Source organism: Struthio camelus, chromosome 17 (assembly GCF_040807025.1).
Source record: "Struthio camelus isolate bStrCam1 chromosome 17, bStrCam1.hap1, whole genome shotgun sequence".
NCBI lineage: Eukaryota > Metazoa > Chordata > Aves > Struthioniformes > Struthionidae > Struthio > Struthio camelus.
This window is the reverse complement of record NC_090958.1, coordinates 15,802,152-15,825,518: the sequence shown is the minus strand read 5'-3', so window position 1 is coordinate 15,825,518 and position 23,367 is coordinate 15,802,152. Positions and strand designations below refer to the sequence as shown.

At 41.4% G+C, this 23,367-nt stretch overlaps 1 protein-coding gene across 6 annotated transcripts in view; it reads left to right on the top strand.

Annotated features, from left to right (window-relative positions):
* Positions 1–23,367, top strand: part of TMEM132B (transmembrane protein 132B) — a 266,859-nt gene that overhangs the window by 105,230 nt on the left and 138,262 nt on the right. For all 6 annotated transcript variants that reach the window (XM_068911179.1, XM_009666647.2, XM_068911180.1 and 3 more), the window contains exon 3: positions 9,300–9,440. In XM_068911179.1, coding sequence (XP_068767280.1) covers positions 9,300–9,440 — 141 coding nt within the window. The remainder of the gene's footprint in view (positions 1–9,299; positions 9,441–23,367) is intronic.

The window sequence follows — 23,367 nt, the reverse complement described above, 5'->3', positions numbered from 1 at the left end:
ACTTATTCAGGCTGCAAACGTTTTTGCAGTGCTGATTTCTGAAGGGAGCCTTTCGATAAAAGAAAGCCAGTAAGTATCTTTGTCTTTGCAGGAGAAAACCTCTGACTTGCTTTGATTTTTTCATTATAGTTTTCAAAGCTGTGTTTCTGCATGATTGCAAGAATTCCAAGTTCAAATACTTTGGACACCTTCAGACTCAATAATGCGTTGTCTCCTCTTCTTGCAGGCTTTTAAGGAACAGTTTTATCTATTATAGCATTGCATTGGTTTCAAGGTAAAGGACATAGACTCAGTGTTTTAGATCTTCCAGAGAAAGGTTGAAGAGACCGAGCAGGCTTTGATTTTTGTTCTGTAGACTTGTGTTACAAAAAACCACTCCAGCATTTTAGCTCTTCTCTCTACAGAGAAGGTAGACCATGGATTGTTGTGCTGGACAAAAGAGGGCACATACTTCAGTTCTTGGAGATGTCGGGGGGGGGGGGGGCATGACAGCAGGCACTCTGGAGCTCTTTGAATAATAATCAACACATCATAACTCAGCTAACTGAACTGCAGCAGTGGGAGAGAGAAAATTCTTCTTTTTCCGTAGAGGCAGAGTTGTCAGCCGGTTGTGCACGCTACTGAGAAAGGGATGTTATGAGGTTGTTTGGTAGCACAAGGATCATTTAGAGTTACAGGTAGACTCACTGTCTCCTTTTGATCAATAATAATAACGGTTAGTTAATGTTATTGAATACTTTGAAAGGGTAAAGTGTCAGGCAAGTATTAGAAACTGTGTGCTTATTTGCAAATTTTGGGCAGTGTTTTCTGCTCTGTAGGCAGGCAAAGGACAAGACCCAATCCACCTCCCAGCGCTGGCGTGGCAGGAGTCACTGGAGCCCTGTTAGTGGGATGCTGGGGTTGGTGAGCCAGGCATCAGCCTGTTCTCTTGGTGTGAAGAGTTTGGTTGAGTTTCAGCATGATCTTAGAGCTACGTTTGCTTATAACATAATGAGTCATTTGTACATCAAAGGCCCAAGGATGTTTTCAGGTGGACTGAAAATGAGAAACTCTAGAGTTGGCAGTAGTTTTATTAAGAAAAATGACAATTGCTAAGGAACTCTTTGATCCACAGTTTTTAGGACCCACTGGGAAATTACAGGAATATATTGAAATGCAGTATGTGCACAAAGATTAACTGCACAAATGCACAGCATCTCCGCAGTAGTAGTAATTCTTTTCTCCACGGATGAATTTCCTTGCCAAGGTGAGTAAACACCCTTATTCCCATGTTGAAGTTCCCTAAACAGCTAAATGGTTAACAGACTGAGCTGATGGAATTAGAGCAAGGTCTCCTGCTCTGGTGCCTGACAAAATGACAAAATTCCTCTGTTGACATATTTTAAAGAAAACAGTGTTTGCGGCAGGAGATGACATTTTGATCTCATACTGCATAAGACTTCAGAGTTTCTCAGTTTTCTCTAGCAGTGGTGCAAACCCATATAAACAGGTCTGGTTTGTGCCTGGAATAAATAAGTATACAATTAATAGCTTTAATTTCAAGTCATTCAGGATGTCTTTCCACTGTATTTTGCTGACTTTTTTTTTAAGCTTTATTTGCTTACCTGAGTAGGGGGAAGATCTGATTAAAGAATGGAATTCCTGCTCAATATGAAGACAACATTTTAAAATATCTTCTTTCCCTTAAAATTCTGGCAAAAATTGGAAATTTTCCACTGGCTGTGGAAATATAGGATAATGTTAGATGGCTTTGAAGGCGTTCACATCCTCTTTGCTCGTATTGTGAATATAATCTTCTATTTAGAAAACATTTCTGAGACATCTTCTCCTTCAAAAAAGTTCATAAGGGGTGACACCTCCTTTTCTGACCTCGATACACAGATTTAAAATTTAACTTCAAAATTAAAAAATGACTAAAAAATTCATCAGTTTCTTGTTTATATTTAGACATTTTTGGGAAATATGGGAGGCTCTTGAAAAAAATCTGCCGTGCTTTTTTTTATACAAGTCATACTTGCACTCAAAAGAAAGAAGGGGGAATTTTGATAAAATACTCCCCCCATCATCACCTCCTGTTTTTCATCCTGCCTTATTTTGATCATGCTTCTGTAAAAGCTTCCTCAAAATCATAAGCCATCATACTCAAGGGTAGGTTGTGTTAATTTGTCTTCCTTAATAGTTAATTTATCTCATGGAAAGTACTTTACTGTCAGAATCCAAATTAAAATCCTGTTTACGCTTTTCATTATTCAAAATCCAATATGCTAGTGAGCATGATGCTTAGCATATTTGGAAGCATTTGGTGGGCTGAAAAAATAGGTTGATAGCTTTACCTCTTAGGGTAGAAGAGTGATAATTGTATCATTCTACATCTTTAGCGTTACTCCCCCTCCGCAATTGCAAACAGTTTTTCTATTCTCTGAGCTATTGGTCTTTTTTCTTTTGTTAGCCATTATATTTACTAAGCAGCTTTGTTCCTGCCTCGCGTTATGGTGATCACTATACCTCTTCTGTCTTGCCTTGTCCTGCTCAGTGTTTTGGCATTGACTTTCTTCGTTCAGCCTGCATTGGATAGAGATATTCTGATACAAACCAGTAATAACTGCTTTCATCGCAACTGCATCCCCATATGCTTGACAGGGTTGATTAAGACATCTACAAAAGGTTGTATAAAAATAGCAGATGCAGAGAGAAATTGAGGTATACCAGAGGGAGGAAAGGCAAATTTCCTGATAACGTTTAAATGTGAGGGAGTGCTGAGGTGGTGAGCTGCAGCAAGGGCGTTTCTCGAGACCAGTGGCAGCTCAGAAAGCTTTTGGCCCTGCAGTGTGGAGGTGTTTCAGTGGGATGGGATAAGGCCAAGACAGGAGAGCAAAACAAATCCATGTCTTGTTTTGAAAACAAAATTGGGCTAATTATGCGCTGGACTTGCAATGAAGGGGCAGTGACTGGAGTTGCTTTTAGCCTGGATGAAATGTGGAGGTCAAATCTGATGTGAAACTCTAGTTTGCTTTGCAAGTTGAGCTCTTTCTCTCCCTACAGGCCAACACTGACTTTTTGTCCCTCCATCAGCTCCCACCTTGTTCTACTGTTAACACCTATTGCCACTGGGAATACGCCCAGGTCATTTATTTTTTTCCCCTGATGTTGTTACTCAAATCCTTTTTTTGGGGGGGGTTTCCTGTTATTTGATGCGTTGCAGTTGCCTTCTGCTCCGCATTGCCATCTGTCTGCCATCTATCTTCAGCTCTCCATTGGGCTTTGTAGGCTGCTTGTTTTACTTATATGATTATATGATTTTACTTATAAGATTTATTTGTGCTTCTACACTCATGTCCTTTTGGAGGGGGCTTGGTTTATCCCAGAGTCTTTGTATTATTTTGATGTGTATTTTACATGCTTAGAAAAAGAACTTTACTTTATGGTGAAGCACTGAGACAAACACAGCTGGTCTAGTGTTGCTATTTTAAGGAGAATTTGATGGGGAACTGGTTTGAACATAAATCTGTGACAAGTCTTTTAAAATATAAAAGAACAAAGAAATTAATGAGGTTCTTGGAAAAGTACTTTAGAAAATAAATACTTGCTTAGCTTGTGAAGATTTAGGGCCGGATGCCATGAGCTGCAGTACATCCTGGCTTCCCTGACAGGGGCGAGCATATGCAGGATGATCATCTCATAGGTGGGGCACTCTTAATTCACACATGCTGTAAATAAACAACATCAGAAAACAGATTTTCCCACATCGCCAGACGCAGTGCAGCTTACCGGAGCGTCGTGGGACCCGCTGTCTCTAGTGGGTCTAAAGTCGGAGCAGGAGAGAGCAGGGTGATTTTATGCTGAAGGTATCAAAGATGTTCCTTGGTGGCTCTAGATTTAATTCCTGGTTCTGTCAGGTGTTTCCTAGGTGACTTTGGCTGCATCTCCTCGTTTCCCGTACGCTGCTGGCTTCTCCGTAGACAGTTCTGCCTGGGGAGCTTTCAGGGACAAGGAGGAGGGAGCGGTTGTCTCTGCTGGGGGAGCTCTGCTCCCCCCTCAGCCCTCCATCTGCTTCAGCAGTGTTCCCGAACGGTTTTGCTTTCTGTACCCTCGCTGCCCGTGAACTCTGACTCTGTTCTCCCTCCAAGTGCCGTTAATACGTTTGGATGTGGCATCTATGAATCACATACTGTCTTCTCCTTATATCTCCCAGCAAGCTTCACTCACTTACTTCCTGCTCTTCCCTTCCTGTACAGAAAAAGTTGCCTGACTCACCCATACCCCCAAATTCCCTAGATGTTATGTCTGAATTCAGTGATTATTTTAATTTATAGTGCTTGGCTTAATGTAGCTTAAAACACATGTATTTTAACAAGAAACTCCCCAGGGACCTTGTTCAGAACTAATTGCTTGCTGTTTGTGCAATTTTTCAGATATGTAAAATGCTCTGTAAGGACTCAGAATTACTAGACTTTGCTCCAGTTTAGTCTTAAAGATGGGTAGGGGTGTCTAGCCAAAGTATAAGCCTGGGAATCAGGATGTATTGGTCCAAATTCTTGCTCTGCAGCAAGACACTAATTTTAGGCAAGACGCTAAACTGGCCTATAGCTTGGATTTCCTCTAAGGGAAGGATATATATATATATGTTTAATTGAGCTAAAATGCATGTTGAAGGCTAAATACTGGGATTTTTGGAAATTACAATTGAAATTTATTATCATGACCATTATTATTAGTACATCACTCACATTGAATTGAGTTCAGATCATGTTTTTCCCCCTCACAAGGAAGAGGAGGAGGGGGAGGAGATAAGAGGATTTCTAAAATAACTCTGAAAAAGTCTCCTTTCTCATCAGTTTGAGCATGTTCCATCTGCTGTGAGCACATTCCTGGTTTATTTGCTTAAACATCTTTTCCTTCTGTTTCTATTTTAAAGTTCTTTTGGTGAAGATTTTTCCTTTCCAATTACTGCTGCTGGGAGTTGTTGCTGGTGGGGTATTGCAAGCAAGCATTTACTTTTCAGTTTTTGTAGCTAATTGAATGGGAGGCAGTGGAAGTCCCTGCACCTCTTCCCTTAAGTGCTAGGCTGTTTAAATCCCCCTTGCAGCCCTTAAGTTATCTTCCCAGCCCTGGTGATTAACTTGTACCTTCTCCTTTCCTTTTGTTGTTGTAATTGAGCGAAAAGGTTTAGAGCTGCCAAATTCATGGGGTCGCATACATTTAAGGCTGGGACTGCATTTTAGAATATTTTTTTCTTGCTCCAAGTTGACAAGCTGGGGACGCTTCTGCTTTCCCACTCCATTCAGTCTATCATGTTTGCAGCTTTATATTCCCCAGTAAATGGAGGACACACTGCTCAGGAAAATAACACTGCTGGGGATACCAAATGTATTCTGGAGTCTAAATTGAAATCAGCTCCCTCTATTCTGCATTTATAGCTGGAGAACAGGACTAAATTCACTCGGGAAGCTGTTATTTTATTGATGCCTTGCTTCAAATAGCTTCGACGTTTCCCACCCCCCTGCCCCACTACCTCCTCTTAAGATCCCGGCCGAAGCTGCACGAAAGGCCAGGCACGTGGCCGTGGGCCGTATTGGGGGCTGTGGCAGGCGAGCTTTGGGTGAGCTCGATCCCTAGTCATCTGTCCCGGTTCCTTCTTTGCTAGTTGCGCTATCAGAATGCCACCTAATCTGTGATATTTGGAAGGAGGGTGTCCACCTCTTAACAGGACAATTGTCTGCCTGAAAATTGTGTCTTGAAAGAAAAATATTTTGTGGAAATATGGCAGTTTTGCCAAATTTCCTGTTGACTGGCATGAACTGGAAAGGTATTCTTTGTTCCCCCTTTTCTTTTTTATTTCATAATTAGCTTTACTTATAAAAAAGAATTTAAGCCATCTTAGTGGTAACAGTTACTTTTTTGACCATATTTCTGTAAAATATTTCAGTAGGATCGTTTCAATGTTTTCAAGCCTAGAAATGGCACAGTTTTTGTCAGGTGGTAAATTTAAGGATGTCCGACTTTTTTCATTCGGTTGTATTTATCCTTACAACTCCCTAGGAGATGGAAGAGCAGCACTTCCAATATTTTGTATTTGGGAAAGGGAGGTAGAAGAAAACTAAGTGATCCACCCAAGCGTGTAAATGAAACCTGGCATAGAGCAGGGCCGCATACCCAGCTCTTGGACTCGCACGCTAATCATTCACCATCCTTTCTCCACTTAACGTTGGCTCTGGTAGGAATTTCCTATTCTTTTTTCATAGCCTGATTCATCAACACTTAACACATTTTTTGTGCCTCTGGAGCTTGGGGATAGATTTAAAGATACGAATCACTTATCTGAAGAATAGTAGGCTCAAACCTTCCATATGTAAGGCTGGTTTGATTTGAATTTCTTGACTTTTTCTAAGTGAGAAGCTGAATTCAGTTTCTTCCTTCTTTCAGCCTTCCTGGCTCTCCTGATATCCAAAAATGCAAAATAACATCTTGTCTCAGCCCACCAGGGCAGATGCGTTGCAGGGGATTAGACTGGAAATTTTCCTGAAATGCAGTGTTCTGAGATGTTTTTGGAAAATGTAGCTGGGAAGCAGAGTATGTGATGTTCACATGATGCTAACCCAGCAAGACAGTAAATACACAGCAAGGGAAATCTATAGGCACAGGCACCAAGACAGCACTGCTAAAAACCAGAAGGCCTCCTGTTAAGGGACAGCGCCCTGGAGGAGGAGCCAAGCAATGAGCCAAGAGGATGAGCACCAGGAGAGCCTCATTTGCTGCCCAGATGGGCAAAACCAGCGTTACGGCTGTACTTGGGCGCAAGAGAAGAAACGTCAAAGCTTCCTGGCCAGGAGGGATAGATGCCAGTCGGTGGATTAGACTGGGAGGTATGCTGGTGTTAGCGAGTGCAGCATGTTTGAGGAAGGTTAGGAAAGGTCAGGAACAACTCAGGGTGGTGATGGCAGAGGTCACCCTGTATCTGCGGGATCTGCACGTGTTTGACCTCTGGAAACTCTTGCTGCGTGTCTCCTTTCTCTGATTGAAATGATCTCCTGAATAAACCATGCTCTCTCTTCTTCCTCAAGCATTTTTATCCCATCTCCTTGGTACCCCAGGACTGGATAGAAGGAGCAGGGAAGGGTGCGTGTTTGTGAGCATGTGGATAGATGTGGATATTTGAGGCTGTTGCATCCTTACCCTTAGTCTTTGGGGGGAACCAGTGGATGGAGGTGAAGAGAAGCAGCAGCTTCAGCATCTGTGGAGGGGGAAGCTGAGCAGGGGACCCTGCAAGGTTAAAGTCTGCTCCCATGTGGCAGTGAACTGGGGGTGGTGGCTTTGCATCCCCTTGGGTAAACTGACCTGGTAGATTCAGATCAGAGTAGAAGAAAGCAAATGCTGTGGAGTTAAGATATTTGTAGTGCAAGAGCTGTGTAGGAGGACATAAGCTTCTGACAGATGGAAAAAGGCTGATGAATTGTAAAATCATGGATGAAATCCAGCTGTCCTGTCCCCCCTGCATCTCCTGCCCAAATACCTTTAATTAGTCAAGGCCTTGACTTGGGTGGAATTCTAGGGTAGAAGTTTGCAGACATGTTGGCAAGAAAAACTTGGGAAATTGAGGGGGGTGGCGGCGAGGCAAATTTGTCAAAAGGTGTAATTTTGTCTGGGAACAACTTAAAAAGTTGTTTTTTTTCTTAATCAAACTCAGATAATTTTTTTCAAGAATGGTTGACTAAATCTAAAAAAATCATTGAACCCTTTGCCTGAAGGCCTGAGTCTCTATGTCATGTAAATTATAAGTCAGTTTGAAAGGAAGCCGCGTAGATGTGTGTAAGAGAAAAGGTGGGCCTTGCAGGAAGGATTTGGTCTAGTGTAATTAGTACAAAATAAATTAATGTTCCTCTGAAAAAGGAGGAAGAGATGATAAGAAAGGTGCACATGAGCTTTGTGGCATGTTGTTTGGAGATATGAATGTCAGTGGAGAAACATGAAGGAAACAGTTAGAAAAATATCAAGTAAAATTCTCTCCCTGCAGGAAACTTTTTCTTTTCAGATTGGTTATGCCAGGCATGAATTTGGTCTGTCAAGTCAATAAAACCTTACAGGGAAAAATAAGGGCATCATAAAAGCAGGGTGAATTAATTCCATCTGAGGGGAGAAGACCACCCGTTGAGTCTTGCAGGTGCTTTGATCCAAAACCAAGAAGTCGGCTAGAACTTAAAGGAAATTTTTAGCAGTGTAATGTGAGCACCGACCGGCCACGAGGCATCAGGGCAAATCCATCACAATTCACTGTTAAGTAACGCTTCAAGTCTCAGCAGTGCTGTTTCGTTCCACCATACAACTAAGAGGTCCCTCTTGGCTTTGCTTTCAATTAATTAAGTCACAGTAGTGGTGAAGGCAGTGCTACAGCAGTTGCTTTCAGCCTAATTGTTCTCCAGGCATGTTTGCAGCTCTCCTGTAGAAATCCCAGCCTTGTTTCAGGACTCAAGCTGCACAAACGAAGTCGCTGCTGTTAAGGCAGTTTGTTTCCCTTTCCTTGGCAATCTGTTCCTAATGCGGAGGAGCCCCGCTGCAGCATGGACTTCTTACTATTTTTTAGCAAATGGCAAAATACTTATTTCTTTAAACAAATGGCAAAAAACATTTTCCATCTACTGAACTGCTTTTAGACTCTACCTGTGCTTAGGAAATTAAGGTTTTCCACGTTGGCATCATATGAGTTTCAGCAGCAGAGTTTTAGAGTCATGTAACCAATAGGTAACAAGCCCGATTTGATAGGTCTCAGTGCAACTGCAAAATTGTTTTGGTCCCTCAGTCCAGGCTCTATGATAACATACTCCTTTTCCTTCCTGTGTTATGGTCTTTGACCAATGGAGTACTCTTTTTTTCCCGTGCACGTAGTATTTAGAGGCACCTTGCTCCCAAAGGTTGACAAGCAGAAGGATCCATTTTATACCACAGTGCTCTGGTTTTCTGTCTTAAATGCAGGACAGACACAGCAAATTAAATCAACTTACGCTTAGTCACATCTATTTCATTTATATCAAACGGGTGCCACTGAAGCAGAAAACATTCTTATTCTCTCCACATTGTTCAAGCTGAAAATTAACCAGCTTTGCGCATAATGGAACTCATACTTCATCTCTTTAAAATAATTGGACCAGTTTTATATTTTGAAAGCAGAGTGACTTACAGTTGCAATGTATCAGTTTATTATTGATGCGAGAGGGAATATTTCCTCTCTCATCTTCCCTGTTTCCCTCTCCGGATCTATTTTTATGAAGTCCGTAACTAAAGCAATCCCTGTTGTTCCCCAACAGAATTAAGACGGCCCCAGGTGTGAAGATATCGGACGTCAGAGTCAGTGATGCAGACCAGTGGGGGATCCAGGAGGAAACGGACAGCGAGAGGACCACTGCCATTATCACATGTGTGCACAACGATCCAACTGCAGAGAACAGGTAGGCAGCCGAGCACTTTCGTGCATTAACCATTGCTGAAATGCCACGCAAGACACACGCTGGCTCCATTAATAAATGGCGTCGCTCTTTTAGTACGGTGTTTTATCCTTCTCGACTTCCTTGGAAAAGCTGTAGGTGATCTGCCAAGAGCTTTCTTTTCTTATGTTTCGCTTTGGAGCTTCAGAAGTAGATGATCTAATTAAGCTGGAGGCAGTGAACTGGTCCTGGCTCACGTGTGCTTTTCTTGCACCTTCAGGCAGTGGGAGAATTCCCGTTGCCAAAGAGCTAACAAGAAGAAATGGATTAAAATAGAGAAATAGGAAGAATAATTGAGAGCAACATGGGACAGTGCTGTCTCCTTTATTTGAAAAGCTGTAAAGGTAATGGCTATTAAGTGTTATTCATTATTGCTGCAAAACACCTATGAGTGTCTGTGAAATGTCTCATGAACGCTGTGTGTGTTTATCGTGGCAATGCTCCAGCAAGCTATATCAAAAGTAATGAGAAATTTACATTGTTAGTCAAAATTACGTATTTTTCAATACAAGCAATTTCTCTCCATTATCGTGCAGTTACTCTACACTTAAAGTGCACTATGCACACATTTAGTTTGAAATTGTATCATAATTAGGGAACCACAAAACTTTATGTCAAAACTTTAATTTCAGGAGCCTTCTTTCTGCATCCATCCTTTTCTGAAAGCTCTTTCAAGGGAGGAAAAATGGTGTTAGTGATAGTGTAGACCTGAGAAGATTTTTGCTGAAGGTTAGGAGTGCAAAGTGCATTTCCACTCAGTTTCCTATTTGGTTTCTGAAGCTGTATTAGAGGAACAAATTAATCCCACTTAATTTTGGATACCTGTGATAGGTGTGTTGAAGCGTAAGCTGTTTACTTACTGCGGGTTCCCTTTTCAGCAACAGGGAGACGTAGGCACTGGTAAGGTGAGGCAGGCCTGTGAACAGCAAGTGAAAAATGCCTCTTTCTCTCCAGTGAAGATGCAGAGGCTGGAGGTGACTAACTCAGATGCAAATATTTGCATTGTAAATGCATGATGTGAAGGGAGGTGATTCCTGGGCTCTGTGTCCCTAGTTAAGTCAAGGGGTACAGAGCTTTCTGGCATGGAGCGTCAGGAAGATATTTCAGTTCATTAGCTGCTTCACTGAATTCCTCCCCATGAAAACAAAGAAAGAAAAAGTCTCCTCTTGTTTCCTAAACACATTTGTAAAAGTTGTAAATCTGAATTTGTGGCCATAGGAAATTCTAGCCCTCCTTCATCGTTTTTTTGCTGGGGTTTCAAGGGCTATTATAGTGATAATTCAGAGCTCTCGCAGCTGCATTTGGCACTGTCTGCTTTGTCTCCGAATCCTTGGTCTTTCAGCAAGATTTCCCAGTTCCTCAGAAAGCAGTTAAAGATGCCGGTGAGCCCCGTTAGCGGGGGGACCTTGGCCAGCGGAGGGGAACCACAGCCCTTGTCCCGCTGCCGTGCGTCAACACACGACGACCCTGGCAGTGGAATCTCAGCTTGGGTTGCTCCAGACAGCTGACCTAGGTGGTCACGCAGGATCTGCTCTCGACTGAATGTTGTGGTTGGGTTTTCTGCTAAAACAGCCGTGACCTCTATCCTATTTGGAGCAATGTGGAAAGACATCAATTTGAAAGTGGAATGCTGAGGTTACAGGAAGACTTAAGGTCACTTGGTGCTACAGAGGACTCTGTCTATAGAAACTAAGTTATGATTTTTTTTAAAGTTAGACAAAAAACAAGGAGAACACTGAAACTTATTGCCTTGTGTGTGGTTTCACTAATCCATGAAATTATACCTGTCACAGTAACTTAGTTTTTATTAAAACCGATTTTTGCTTTGTGTTGAACTGTTAAATTGCACAAAAGCAACGAATCTCAAGTTAATTAATACTTTGACCTTTTCCATTGTGAGCTTAGTTGTAATATTTTTGGATTAATTAAAGTATGCAAATAGAAACTGCTGAAAGATCGTTTCCAGATTTGCAAATATTGTAGTGCTCAGAGTAAATATTTAACTTTGATCTTTATTTTAATTTGCTTTTTTGGTCATAATGGTGGCATTCTTGTTTCTTTTGAAGAACATTAAAAGTTTATGTGAGAATTCTACTGCTTTGTTTAAATCAATAGGGACTTGAACTTGCTTCTGTTAAGGTCAATGTAGCAAAACTGTCACTGGACCAGATTCATCCATTCCTCCTTTTAGTAATTCAAGTAGCTTCATTAAAGGCAGTTTATGTATGAGTGGGAGCGCAGGATCAATCTCTTTCATTGTCGAGCAGAAACTATTAGTAAACAGAATAGTTCCTACCTCAGGGGAGCCCATGTTCTCTCTTAGAAGTCATTTTAATTCTGCTGACTTGGCAGTATTATGCTCGTAGAGGCAGGGCAAGCTGGGACTGAGCCTCCGAGCCCAGAGGAAGCAGGGAGCCTGCCCGGAGGAAGAGGCTGCTGAGCTTGCCACCACCCTCAGCTCCGCTCTGCAGTCGTGCGGAGAGCCCCGGCAGCCCACCTTGCGGCTGTTGGGGAGGTTTGGGGAAAGTGAGCAGCTCCGCGAGTCAGAGCGGTGCTTGCCGAAATCTTGGTGGTTATCTGCGATGCCCTTAGCTTAGAGATCTGTTCTCTGCTGCTCGCACTGCAGCTGCTCTTTCTTCCCCAGCGTGTGATGCTGATAAGAGCCACAAAGAGCCGTCGAGCCAGACACTGCCTGCAAGGAGAACAGCGGCTGTCGACTGTAACACATTCATGATCCAGCCTTCGTTCCTTTTAGCTAGTGTTATCTTCTGGAGCCTTTTGAAATTTGCTTACTTTTCTAATCTTTCTCCTTCTCCCCTCTGCAGTGTTATCGTTATCCTGAGTTTTTCGTCTCCATTTCTCATGTTTTCTCATGCAAATTGAGTGTTCATTAAAATGTTTTAAGTTAAGACCTTTCCTCCTTTCATGCAGAGTGCATCATGCCTTTTTTGTGCAATCCTTTAAAAAAAAAAAAAACAAAAAAACCCTTATCACAATGTTTCAGGCAGTTTACATTATATTCTATTAAAAATCCATTTTGTCCAGGGTTGTCACAATTCATAGATTAAAGCTTTCCAGAGTGTGTTTTGTTAAGAATACATTTATAAATTCACCTCTTTACTAGTCTTGTAAGCTTGTATTTAAAACCTCTTTTTGATAATATAGTTGAACAAAGAGCATGAAGAAAAGAGATTTTTTTTTTTAACAAACACACACAAGTGTGTATGCACACGTCTGTTCTGATCTGCGTGGAGTCTCCCTTTGCCCTTATTGCTGTCATCTCAAAGGACTCTTTTGGTAGCACACTGAGCAAGGTGATTGATTGTTGCCTTGTGCGTTCATTCTCTCTTGTATTCTCTCCTTGGAGCAGGACTCTCTGAATCGCCCTTTGGTAGGGCTAGCTGAATCAAAAGGGTGCTTTGTTTCAAAAAGACAGTTTCTACTTCAAGCACAAATACCATTGTGTTATACAGACCGCTGGGACTGGGTACTTCCATTCCTTAGGAAAGGATCTTTATGGATTTCTGTAATGAGTGCAGAGCACTTCTTGCAAGGAGCAGAGAAAGTCAAGGCTGGTGGGCTTAGATAAAAATTGAATGATTTCAGCCTCCTGCACAGAAGAACTGTTTGTGAAGGATTGGGATCTTATCCTGAGGTCTAGGGCTGAACATAGAATTGTTGCAAAAATACTTTTGAAATACATAGAAGGCAAAAATTTGGGAGTCTACCAAACACAAATCCTTTGTAGTGTCCAGAAAACTGATCCTATTCTTGTAAAGACCGTGACTGCTTTTTCCACTGTATTCATCAGAAGATGGATTGAGCCTTGCAAGTTTTTTGTCCTTTGCGCCTCAGACATATCTGCAAGCACCTTGGGAATATAGCCGCAAATTATGCTGCAGTAGGGCCAGTGTGAGAGACCTTAGAAAAAATGCTCCAAGAACATGGTCTGGTTTTGGCCCATTGCTCAATGCCGACACGCAGAGGAATGGGATATTAGGACTTTGCCAAAGTGATTCAGCATTTTATAGGACTAGGTTATTTCAAATTGTTGGTGAGTGAGAGCTGGGTTTCTACTGTCTCAGCTGAAAGTCCCCACAATATGACATGTTTCATGGTGCTCGATTTCTCCCCTAGAAAGCTGAAGGAAAGAATAAAATTTTAATGAGACCTGAACCTGTGGCTCTGGAGTGACAAGATGTCACAAGCGCAAAAACTTAGACCAGGAAGTTGCAACTCAGCTTTAAAAGGGAGACTATGAAGAGATCATTTTCCTTACTCAGGAAAGTTGTCATTAAATTATATCATTTTTTTACCCAGGGGAGGAGAGTTTAATTCTCTGACAAACTATTACTTTAATCAGAAAGGTTATATTTGTGCTAACTAGCAAAGTTAATGAAATTGATCTTACCTGCAGCGCTGAGTATAGTGTTACTGAGACCAAACTGGTTCTTCTCACTTTGGGATTATTTTGTCTCCCTGTCTATAATACAGCTTCCATTTCTCAGGTTATCTATCACTGCATAAATTAAACTTGTATGAGGGAGACTCAGAATGCAGAAATAGGGAGGGTTTCAGTTTTCATCAAGAAGTATTTCTTTTGTTGCCTGTAAATTTGTATTTTTTAATTGATGCAAGCTAGCTCCACTATCTGGCATTTGAAGTCATCTAACTTTAAACTTGATTAATAAGATAAGAGTCCGTAGTGATCATTCCATTTGTTTACTGTTTTGAAAGGTGCTCACAGAATTCAAATCATTTGAATGATTTTATAAAATCATAATTGTGCTGTGTTCATATACATACGTGTGTGTGTGTGTATGTGTGTGTATATATATATATATATATTCTGTGATTCTGTGATATATGTCTTTAAAAAGGTAGAATCAGCTATCTCATGTGTTTTTAGGTATATAAATCGATCCTCCAATTTTGAAATAAATCACTTTTTTTTGCACTTGGGAATACGTCTTGAACTAGAAATATCACTCAAAAGAAATATATAAAGTTGGCTGCCAGTTAAGATGTGTGTTTATGTTTAGCAAATGTAGATACATGTTATTGGAGCTGATGATCAACTGAGCAAAAATGTTATATTGCTTGGTTTTTAAAGCTGTGCATATGTCTCAAAAATAAGAGCTGAGATTCTCTCCTCTCCCTTCTCATCTTAACTGACAGCCTTGATTTACTATAATCCCTTTATTGTTGGAAATACCATTTTTCCCACAAGGTATTCCAGTCCCCCAGCTTATCGAGGGCAATAAACCCTCTTGGAACCCCTTGGGTCCGAGGGGGCTTCCTAGCTTTATTTCAGCTGTGGCTCTGCCAGATTTGGACTGTTTCTCATGGCATTGTGGTGGTGTTTCTGCACTGAATTCCCCAGCACTCTGGGCTCCAGAATGGCTTATTAATTTGGGCCCCATGCGGCATCCAAGCTCATACACCATGAAGAAACTGCACTGCAGTGCAGAGGTTCCCACTGTCTCCAAAACAGAGCCTGCTCCACTTCAGGTTGATTGACTCCTTTAGCAGCTTGGTTGCATGTGGAGCATCCATGCTCTTGGTCACTACAGTGCGCGGTTTGCTGAAGCTGGAATGAGGAGTTTCGTTGTTTCCGTAAGATAGATCAGCCTACAGGTATGGGTGGCTGCATCCTGCTGTAGCACACAGCAGCGTGCTGTTAACTACAGTGCGGAAGGCACCAGGACATGCAGTGAAGCACTTGCGGATGTGCTTACTGCCAGAGGAACTTGCTTGGCCCCAGGACATTGAGCATGTAAAGTGCCATCAGCAGCAACAGTTGACTGGCAGAAGATCAATTTCACGTGTTGCTCCTAAACAAAAGAGCAGTAGCTGCTAGAGACAGCCAACCTTGTTCTGTCTTATTTTGGGCCCATGGAGAGGCGGTGGGCTGGATGCCATTAAGTTCCCACAGGGCTAAAGAAAAGTGAACGAGTAAGAGGAGCAAAGGGAGCAAAGAAGCACAAGGAGATGCATAAAGCATGTGGGAAAGCCAATAGAGGAGAGCTGGGGAAAAAGCCACAGAGATGGGGAAGGGAAAGCTGATGGCTGTCAGCTCCCTATGCCAGCCTCATCTGATATAAGTGAAGCAGTTGGACTCCTGCAGGCTCCCATCCTTCCTTATACTTGGGCTCTTCTTTCACCAGGAAAGCCATATTTGGATCTTTGAAAAGGAAAGTTTTTCTTATTAAAAAAAAAAAAAAAAAAGAGAGAGTGAGTGAGAGGGAGCTTTGTCAAAGACCCTGGAGAAAACAGGATCACTCCGTGGGAGGAAATGGGTCTGGGGAGGGCTGAGCTGGGGCAAGATTTACACATTATTTGCAGGCTCCCACTTGCCAGCCTTGTTCATGCAGGGGCTAAAGCTGCTCCTCAGAGAAAGGATGACACCAAGCCCCCAAATTCAGGGCCAGGGCATCCTAATACTGGGGAAGTCACTGAGTAACATCTGCTCTGTCATGCGAGGAAAAACTGTGTGTGCAGGATAGCGTACTGGCTTGGGCGTTTCCCTCCAGTTCTTCTGCACTTGTCGTTTTGCTTAGGTCAGAGGTGTCACGGGCAAAGAAATGTGCTTTGAATGTAGAATGGAAATGGCCTTCAGTTCCTGCAAGAGTTCATTCTCTGGCCTTTGGCCAGACCCCAAGACAGCACTGTCTCTTGAGCCATTGGTAAAGGGGATTTTATCCTTAATGCGCCAGTTTTAAGGTTTTGACCTCTATTATGAGCGATGGAGTTTGTTCTTTGTGTAAAGAGTGTTCCAGTGAGAAGCATCCACACCAAACATAAATGACTCAACAGAGTCACAAAGAAAACCTGAGTTGCAAGAATTTTAACTAACCTTTATTCTTTACATGTATGCCTCTGTGTATAAAAGAACCCAAGCCTGTTTGGAAATGTTTCTGTAAAATAAAAGCACTGACCTCTCACAATAGCTTAGAAAGGACATAAAAATAATAGATAAATTAACAGCAGTAGGAGGGACCACTTAGTGTAGAAAGCTGTGGTTCTAGGATCAAACGGGAATATATAATTCCTGAATTTTTTTTTTTTTTGTTTGAGGCTAGGAACAATGAAATTGTCTATCCCTCTTCTGTAGGGAGCCTAGTAGGCCAGTAACCACATGAATCCTCTCCTGGCCAGCCAGCTTTTTCAGATGGGTGTTTCTTCCTCTTACTTAGACTCACTGCTGCTTTGGCAAAGTCTCCAGTAGAGATGGGTCACAAGGATTACCGACTGGTAGACCAGATAATTGCTTTCTGGCCCCAGTTCACCAGACCAAGAAGATAGTAACTCAGTGACTCTTCTTATTCCATCCTTGCTGCGCTGGTATGGTACCTTTATTATGGCCCAAGGATATCTTTTTGAACAAATACACGTTTGGCAGGTGAAAAGAGCTGTTGAGCAGTGCAGCAAGGAACCCCGACAAGGTAAATGTACTATTTTCTTCCAAAATTTGAAAAATGCGTAACTCCTTTTGGGAAGAACTCAGCAGTGTTCACCTGTGGAGTAAGATGATGCAGTCCAAATGGAAGCATGAAGAAGACTTAGAAAACTAATGCTACTAAAGGTCTGTTAACTTGCTATGCTACTAAAATGTTCTGCGTAAATCCAGAGAAATATGCCAGAAAATTCCTTCTGCCAGGGTAGTGTATTTGTGTTTGTCCAATGGGCATACGCTGGGAGAAAAATGAGAAAAGTCACTTTTTAGCTTACAAAAGTTGCATTATGCTTAGAAAGCTCGTTTATACCTTAATAAATACATTGGTATGCCCTCTGATTGCAAACTGTCTTTGCAGAGGATAGGTACTGTGTTATGAGAAGCATCAAACTTGGGCTATATGTAGGGTATCCCCTCAGTAAGGGACAGAGGAATTATATAACTCAAACTGAGAAGATGACAAAGTTTCTTATGCATAGAAAGAAGTGTGCTGAGAAATATTAAGGCTGTCCTCTACCTTTTCAGAAGCAAAGGGAGGAAAATGCTGACAAGTAGAGGATTATAGCATGAGAAAGGGAACATGCGTGTTTGGCCGGCTGGTTATGTTCATCCCCTGATTTTAATTCTTGGCTCAAAAGAGCCAATTCTAATTCCCTGAACTCACTTGATAAATCAGGCACATGTTTATCACCTGCGTTTGTGGATGAAAACTTTTTTTCACAAGGTTGGTGCCTACTTCTGGAAGTGTTTTGACAGGAAAATTTTGAGCCTAGAATTTAAGCCCTTTTGATTTTGATCTCCTTTCTCTTTATTGACAGTTTAGGAAGTATAAAGAAAATGGAAGCTATTTTTTAATATCTGACTATGCTTTTGAATATAATTTGAGCTAATGATTAAAAAAAAAAAAATCAATGGAACTCACTGGCCTGTTGGTTTCTTCCTTGGTGCAGCAATGAACATGCCAAGAAGTGACATAAGCTCTTCACAAGCCTGGTCCACAGAACCTGATCCAAAACCTGCTGGTGTTCCTGAGGACTAAAGTCTTTAGATCAGACTAAATCCAGCCATTTTGAATGATCTTTCTTTTGAAAGATGGGCCTAATCATTCTGAAACGAGTCTTGTTTTTTAATTTGACCTAATTAGCTTCATTCCGGGTACATCATTCCTACATGTGAATCTTAATATTGATGTAACAGTTGGCAAAGTTTAATTTCAGGGTAGGGTAGTCTGCATAATTAGGACTGCAAGAATATAGCAGGAAGGCTGTGAGCAAATTTCAAATGCATGCTGATGAGTGCCTGGCTGTTCAAATAGTTATTCATCCATTGGTGCTTGCATACTTTTCCCATATTGGATGCCAAGGGGAGTGATGACATATTCAAGAGTCAGTGGGCTTCTCTGAATCTCTACCAGTCTACTGTCTGTTATTTCCTATGCAATATGTAGTAATGTTCATGTGAATGATTGCACGTGAGTTACTATAGGAGGCCCATGGCAAAAAGCTGAACAGTTCTAGAAAATTTCTGAAGCTTTACTCCACTGCCACGGAGATACATGCACACATTCCAGCTATGCTTAACTAACAGCTCAAGACTGAATGATAAAGCCCAAGTAAGCTTGGCTGCTGAACCCATCGCTCTCGTAACAGATCCTCCGATTCAAAGAACAGGAGCGAAAATATAGGATTTTGGGAGGTTGTTTTTACAACTTAGTTAACAGCTTTTTTTTCTCCCTTGATAGCTTAGAGAAGCCTCATCTGAGGTGTATACTGATCAGAGTACTCAGGAAACACAATTCTTTGCCAGAGTTCATCTTATAAATGTGAGTTCTGCACATCTTTAGGTTTCCATGCAGCACCTTTAGATGTCTAACCTCACCTAGGTGATGGGAAAGTTGCAATGAGCCTTACGGAAAGTCTAGGGGGAAAGAAAAGAGGTGATCAAAAGCTTTATGCCACAAAGGCGTAAGCTGATTCTTACGTAAATCTCCTTCTTATTAATACACTCACAGTTTAAAAACCTATTCTTTTGGCAAACTTAAGTCTAGATTCTGAAGAGCATCGTTAGGTAGGGTGCCACTTAAGTACATACTTGGTTTTAAGTACCTACCTTGGTTCTGTTGATGCCAATTGTAATGATAAAAGAGGTACTCAGAGTCAGCAATTAGAGAGAGCACTGTGCTGAAAAAATAAGTCTTGATGGTAAGCCATGTTGTATATAATGAGAAGCATTAGTGTGTCACATCTGAAAATGTTGTAGAAATCAGAAATTGAACTCTCTTGTGCTACAGAACCTTTCACAGTACATTGGAAATGTTGCTAAGGAATTTACTTTCATCAACTGTACACAGATTTAAGGTCCATAATTGGATTGGTTTTTGATATACTAGAAGTGAAGTGCAAGAAATTAATGAATGAATGTAAAATTGGGAAGCCTATATTTGAGGTATGTTTAATTCCCACCTTTACTGATTCATGAGTTTCCTTGGCCATGGAGCCTCCTGTGGACATTCAGAATTCCACTGGAAATGTGTTGACTTGCTTACTTAACAGCCAGTGCATTAAAGTACAAAAACTAACAACTCCTTTAGGCATTTAGCCAAAATTTAAGCTCATTTTGTTGTTAGGAGGTGCTGTTGCTAGGCAGGCAAATATTAAGTATTTTTCTTTGATTTATTTGATTACCTTGTACCAAATAAAGAGAGATTTGATTACCTTGTACATTATAAAACATCCCAGCATTAACTTTGCAGAAATTAACTTTTACTTTTAGTTAGTATTTTCCACTCATTTTCCCAAAATATTCCTCACCTGTGCCCATAAGCTAACTTTTTTTTGAAGCCTATAATGTAACTTGAATAAAATAAAAGTAAGCTGACTGGAAATTGGCGGATTCTTCTGTGAGAGTCAGCATGTGATTTTTTTTTGCTCATTTCTTTTTAAACCTCAGCGTTTCCTTGAGAAGAATGTTCAGCTGGATTTGAGCTCGGAGCCCTCACACGTTCATTAGTGGGATGAATCTGTAAGCTGGGACACCTTTGCAAGCTCCCTAGCTCTCCAGGGTATCTGAAGGGTGTATGGATCCAGAGGGCATCTAGCACCAAGAAAGCCTGGAGAGATGAGATGTACCCTTCAGTAAGCACTGGTCATTAGGAGAGCCCTTGGCCTCTCAAGAGGCAAAATACTGGGGAACACGTTTGACCACTGTGGCTTCCCAGTTCAAGGGAACAGCTTTCCTCAGGACTGTGCATCAGCTTGTATGGCTGGGGCTGTAAAAAGAGAAGAGTTATGTCCCCCTAGTCCCATGGCTGAAAATGTAGGCCACCATTTTATAATGAACTCAGACATATTGCCTATGGGATCTTGCATGCAGATACTTGAAAGCTAACTCTGTTTTTTCTGTACAATTTGGTCCACGTGGATTTTCCCAGGGTACTTGTTAAGGAGTTTGCTGTGAAATATTGCAGTTATTAAGGCAAATCGCTAAACCTTTAGCAAAAAAGCTTTCCTAAAAACCAACTGCCAATAGCTTGATCTTGCAAAAATTCCTTTTTTTATTGGTCTAATTAATGAGCATGTTTTGATTTTTTTTTTTTTTTAACGTTCTTGGGCCTGCAGGGCTCAAAAGCTTAGCAAGGCATGGCACTCCCAAGTTGCATGAAGTGAGGGCATCTTGTAGGATAGCTTTGTTGTTGGGGTTTGCTCTTCTGTAGGTGTCATCTGAAGACACTGTGTTTTGGAGGGGGTTCTTAGCCTATGCTTAGATTGTGAGCAGCCCTGAGCTGAAGACAGGCAAATGCAAATCCTCCCTGATGTTTGCTAAGACTCAGTTAGGCTGATCTGCGACAGCAGGACTGTGAGCACTGTGCTCTTTCTGATACCATATTGTGCTGTGCTCCTACAGCTGCCGGGCTGAGACTGGTTCGTCTTGTATAGCCCTGCTGAAAATCCCTTCTTCCCCAAACAAATATCCTTGTTACTGTCAGCTAAGATCAAGGCTGTCTTGCATCACCAAGATGCTTAACACATTTTAGCCCTTTAGCCAAGGGTCCACTCAGTACTGCACAATCAAAAAGAAATATTTCGTCTTTTCTCTTAGGATTTTTCATTGCCTAGGTTTAACTCTAGAAGTTATTGATCTCAGCAGTGAACGGATAGTGGAGATATTTGGAGATAGAAATTCCTATTTTCTGTCTCCCTTTTAGGCAATTTTCTTCTAGGCTGGTTTTTTTAAATGCATGGCTGGTGTCTCTTTTTGTCAGATAAGCAGTCTTCTTAATGGTGTACCATTTAATTTCTTCAGTGACAAGGGGAGGAAATAAGTTATTCCTCTTTTTTTAAAAGAGTGATTTAAGTAGGGAATAATGAATGCAAAATGCTGTCATTAAAAATCAGCAGATAAACTGATGGATCATCTGTCACTCCTGAGCTTTGCCATAAAGAAAAAGTAGATACTCTATTTTTCCTTTTTTTTCTTTCTTTTTTTAAATGGAAATGATAATGATGAGTATGGAACATGTTGACTGTGAATGCCTTAATTGCCTTAATAACAAAAACTGTTATTTATCGAGTGAACAACACCTAGAGACTTCCTGCTGGTCCAACACATCGTAGGAGAAGATGACTTCCAAAGCATGTAGCATGAGAGATGGGGGATTTTACAGTTTTGCAGTCCTTTGTCCTCTCTGTATTTCTAAACTGCACCAGTTTTCTTCTGGCAGATACTCGTTCTATACAATACTGACATAGTGGCATGAAATTGGATTTCCCACAGTACCCACTCAGACGCTGAGACTGGGAATTGCATGATGCATCTGGGTCTCAACAGTGTGAGATGCTTGGATCTGACTTTAACCTACATTCTCTTGAAGTGCTTCCAGGTGTGTTCATCTCAAGGGAGATGCCCAAAACAGGTCAGAAAGTTGCAAACTAGAAGTGCCTTTTCTCTGCACTGAACGTATACTGGGCTACCTCAGATAGAGACATCTGAATTTGAGAAATATTAAATTGAGTGTTAATCCAAGCCTTTGTTTCCTGGAAACTTTTTGCTTCTCTTGATACCATTAAAGAGTTAATCATTTGCAGGATGTGCCAGCTGGTACCATTATCTGGGGGTACAACAGCTTTTTCCTTGGTTTATAACATGACTTAGCTGAGTGATAGCCCTCAGCAAATATTGGCTCTACTTTGGTGACTGTTGTCATTATAACCTACCCAGAACTGCTGAAAACATGTTCATAGGGATTTCCTTTTGCCTTAGTGCAGATGTAACAGTTGAAAAATAGTAGCTCAGGTAGTTCATAGGCGCGCAAGGGTGGTTTTCCCACATGGCAGGTTGAGTGCCTTCACCCCTGGGCTCTTCGGAGCTGAATCTTGTACTCCTGCAGTTTTCAGAAGGATGAGGTTTTTACCTGATGTGGGAAGGATATAAATTTAAAAACAGTTCTTAAGGAAAACTACTTCCATCCTTACTCTCCTTTCTCCTCTACATATACTGAATTTTTTTGAATACTGATTCTCAGAATACCTGTGCTGTTTATTAATCAATTATTAATCTTCAGTATGGCAATATTCCAAAAAGTCTTCTCTCTCTCTGGCATTGACTGTGGTAGGCACTGAGTGCACATGTAGGGCACTGTCTTCAGAAGGTCTCAGTGTTTGGTTCAGATCCAAACTTTCGGAGACTTTAAAGAGCCTAGGCTGAAGTTTATCAGCTGAAGAGCAGCTTCCACCTTGTTTTGTATGCCTTTATTTCATTGTTTTTTTTTTCTTTTCTTTTTAAATGGTGTGCTGGGCTACTTTGAAATTGGGTAAGTAATCCAGATATTAGACTGAGGGCTGCTCAGGGGTCAGTAACACTGAAAACTTGCCACTTACTGGCATGAAATAGGACCCGACTGTCCCAGTCCAGCATCTGATCTAGACAGATATGAATGCTCTGTTTCTCGCTGCGCACACTAGAACGTCTATTTTTCTCATTCATTACAGGCAGACAGGAAAGGAGAAGTTCAAGCACTCATCACAGTATATTCACCATCTCACAAAAGCATTTCTATTGACTGTGTCCAAAGCTTTATGAAACGATGCTATCATCAGGGGTAATATCAGTCTCTGGCCTCTGTGAAGAGGGTTCTCATATATATGATATAAAAAATACTTTAATCCTGTTGGTGATGGCAACCAACAGTGGTTTTCCCTTCAGTTCTAGTATTCCTCAGAATATTCACTCCAGCTGCATAAAGGGGGTTCACGTTGTGGTGCGTAGTGGAGCACAGGTGACTCCAAGGTTTGCATGCTTGCAGGGACTTCCCTTTCACTTCACAGGGGCTTAACAGCGGAGCAGAACAGGTCGAGTGCAGGGCTGTGGTCCCCTCCTGTTGTGTCAGTGCAACTTTTCATTTCTGATTACTTGTGTTTTGCATATATTGCTGCCCTA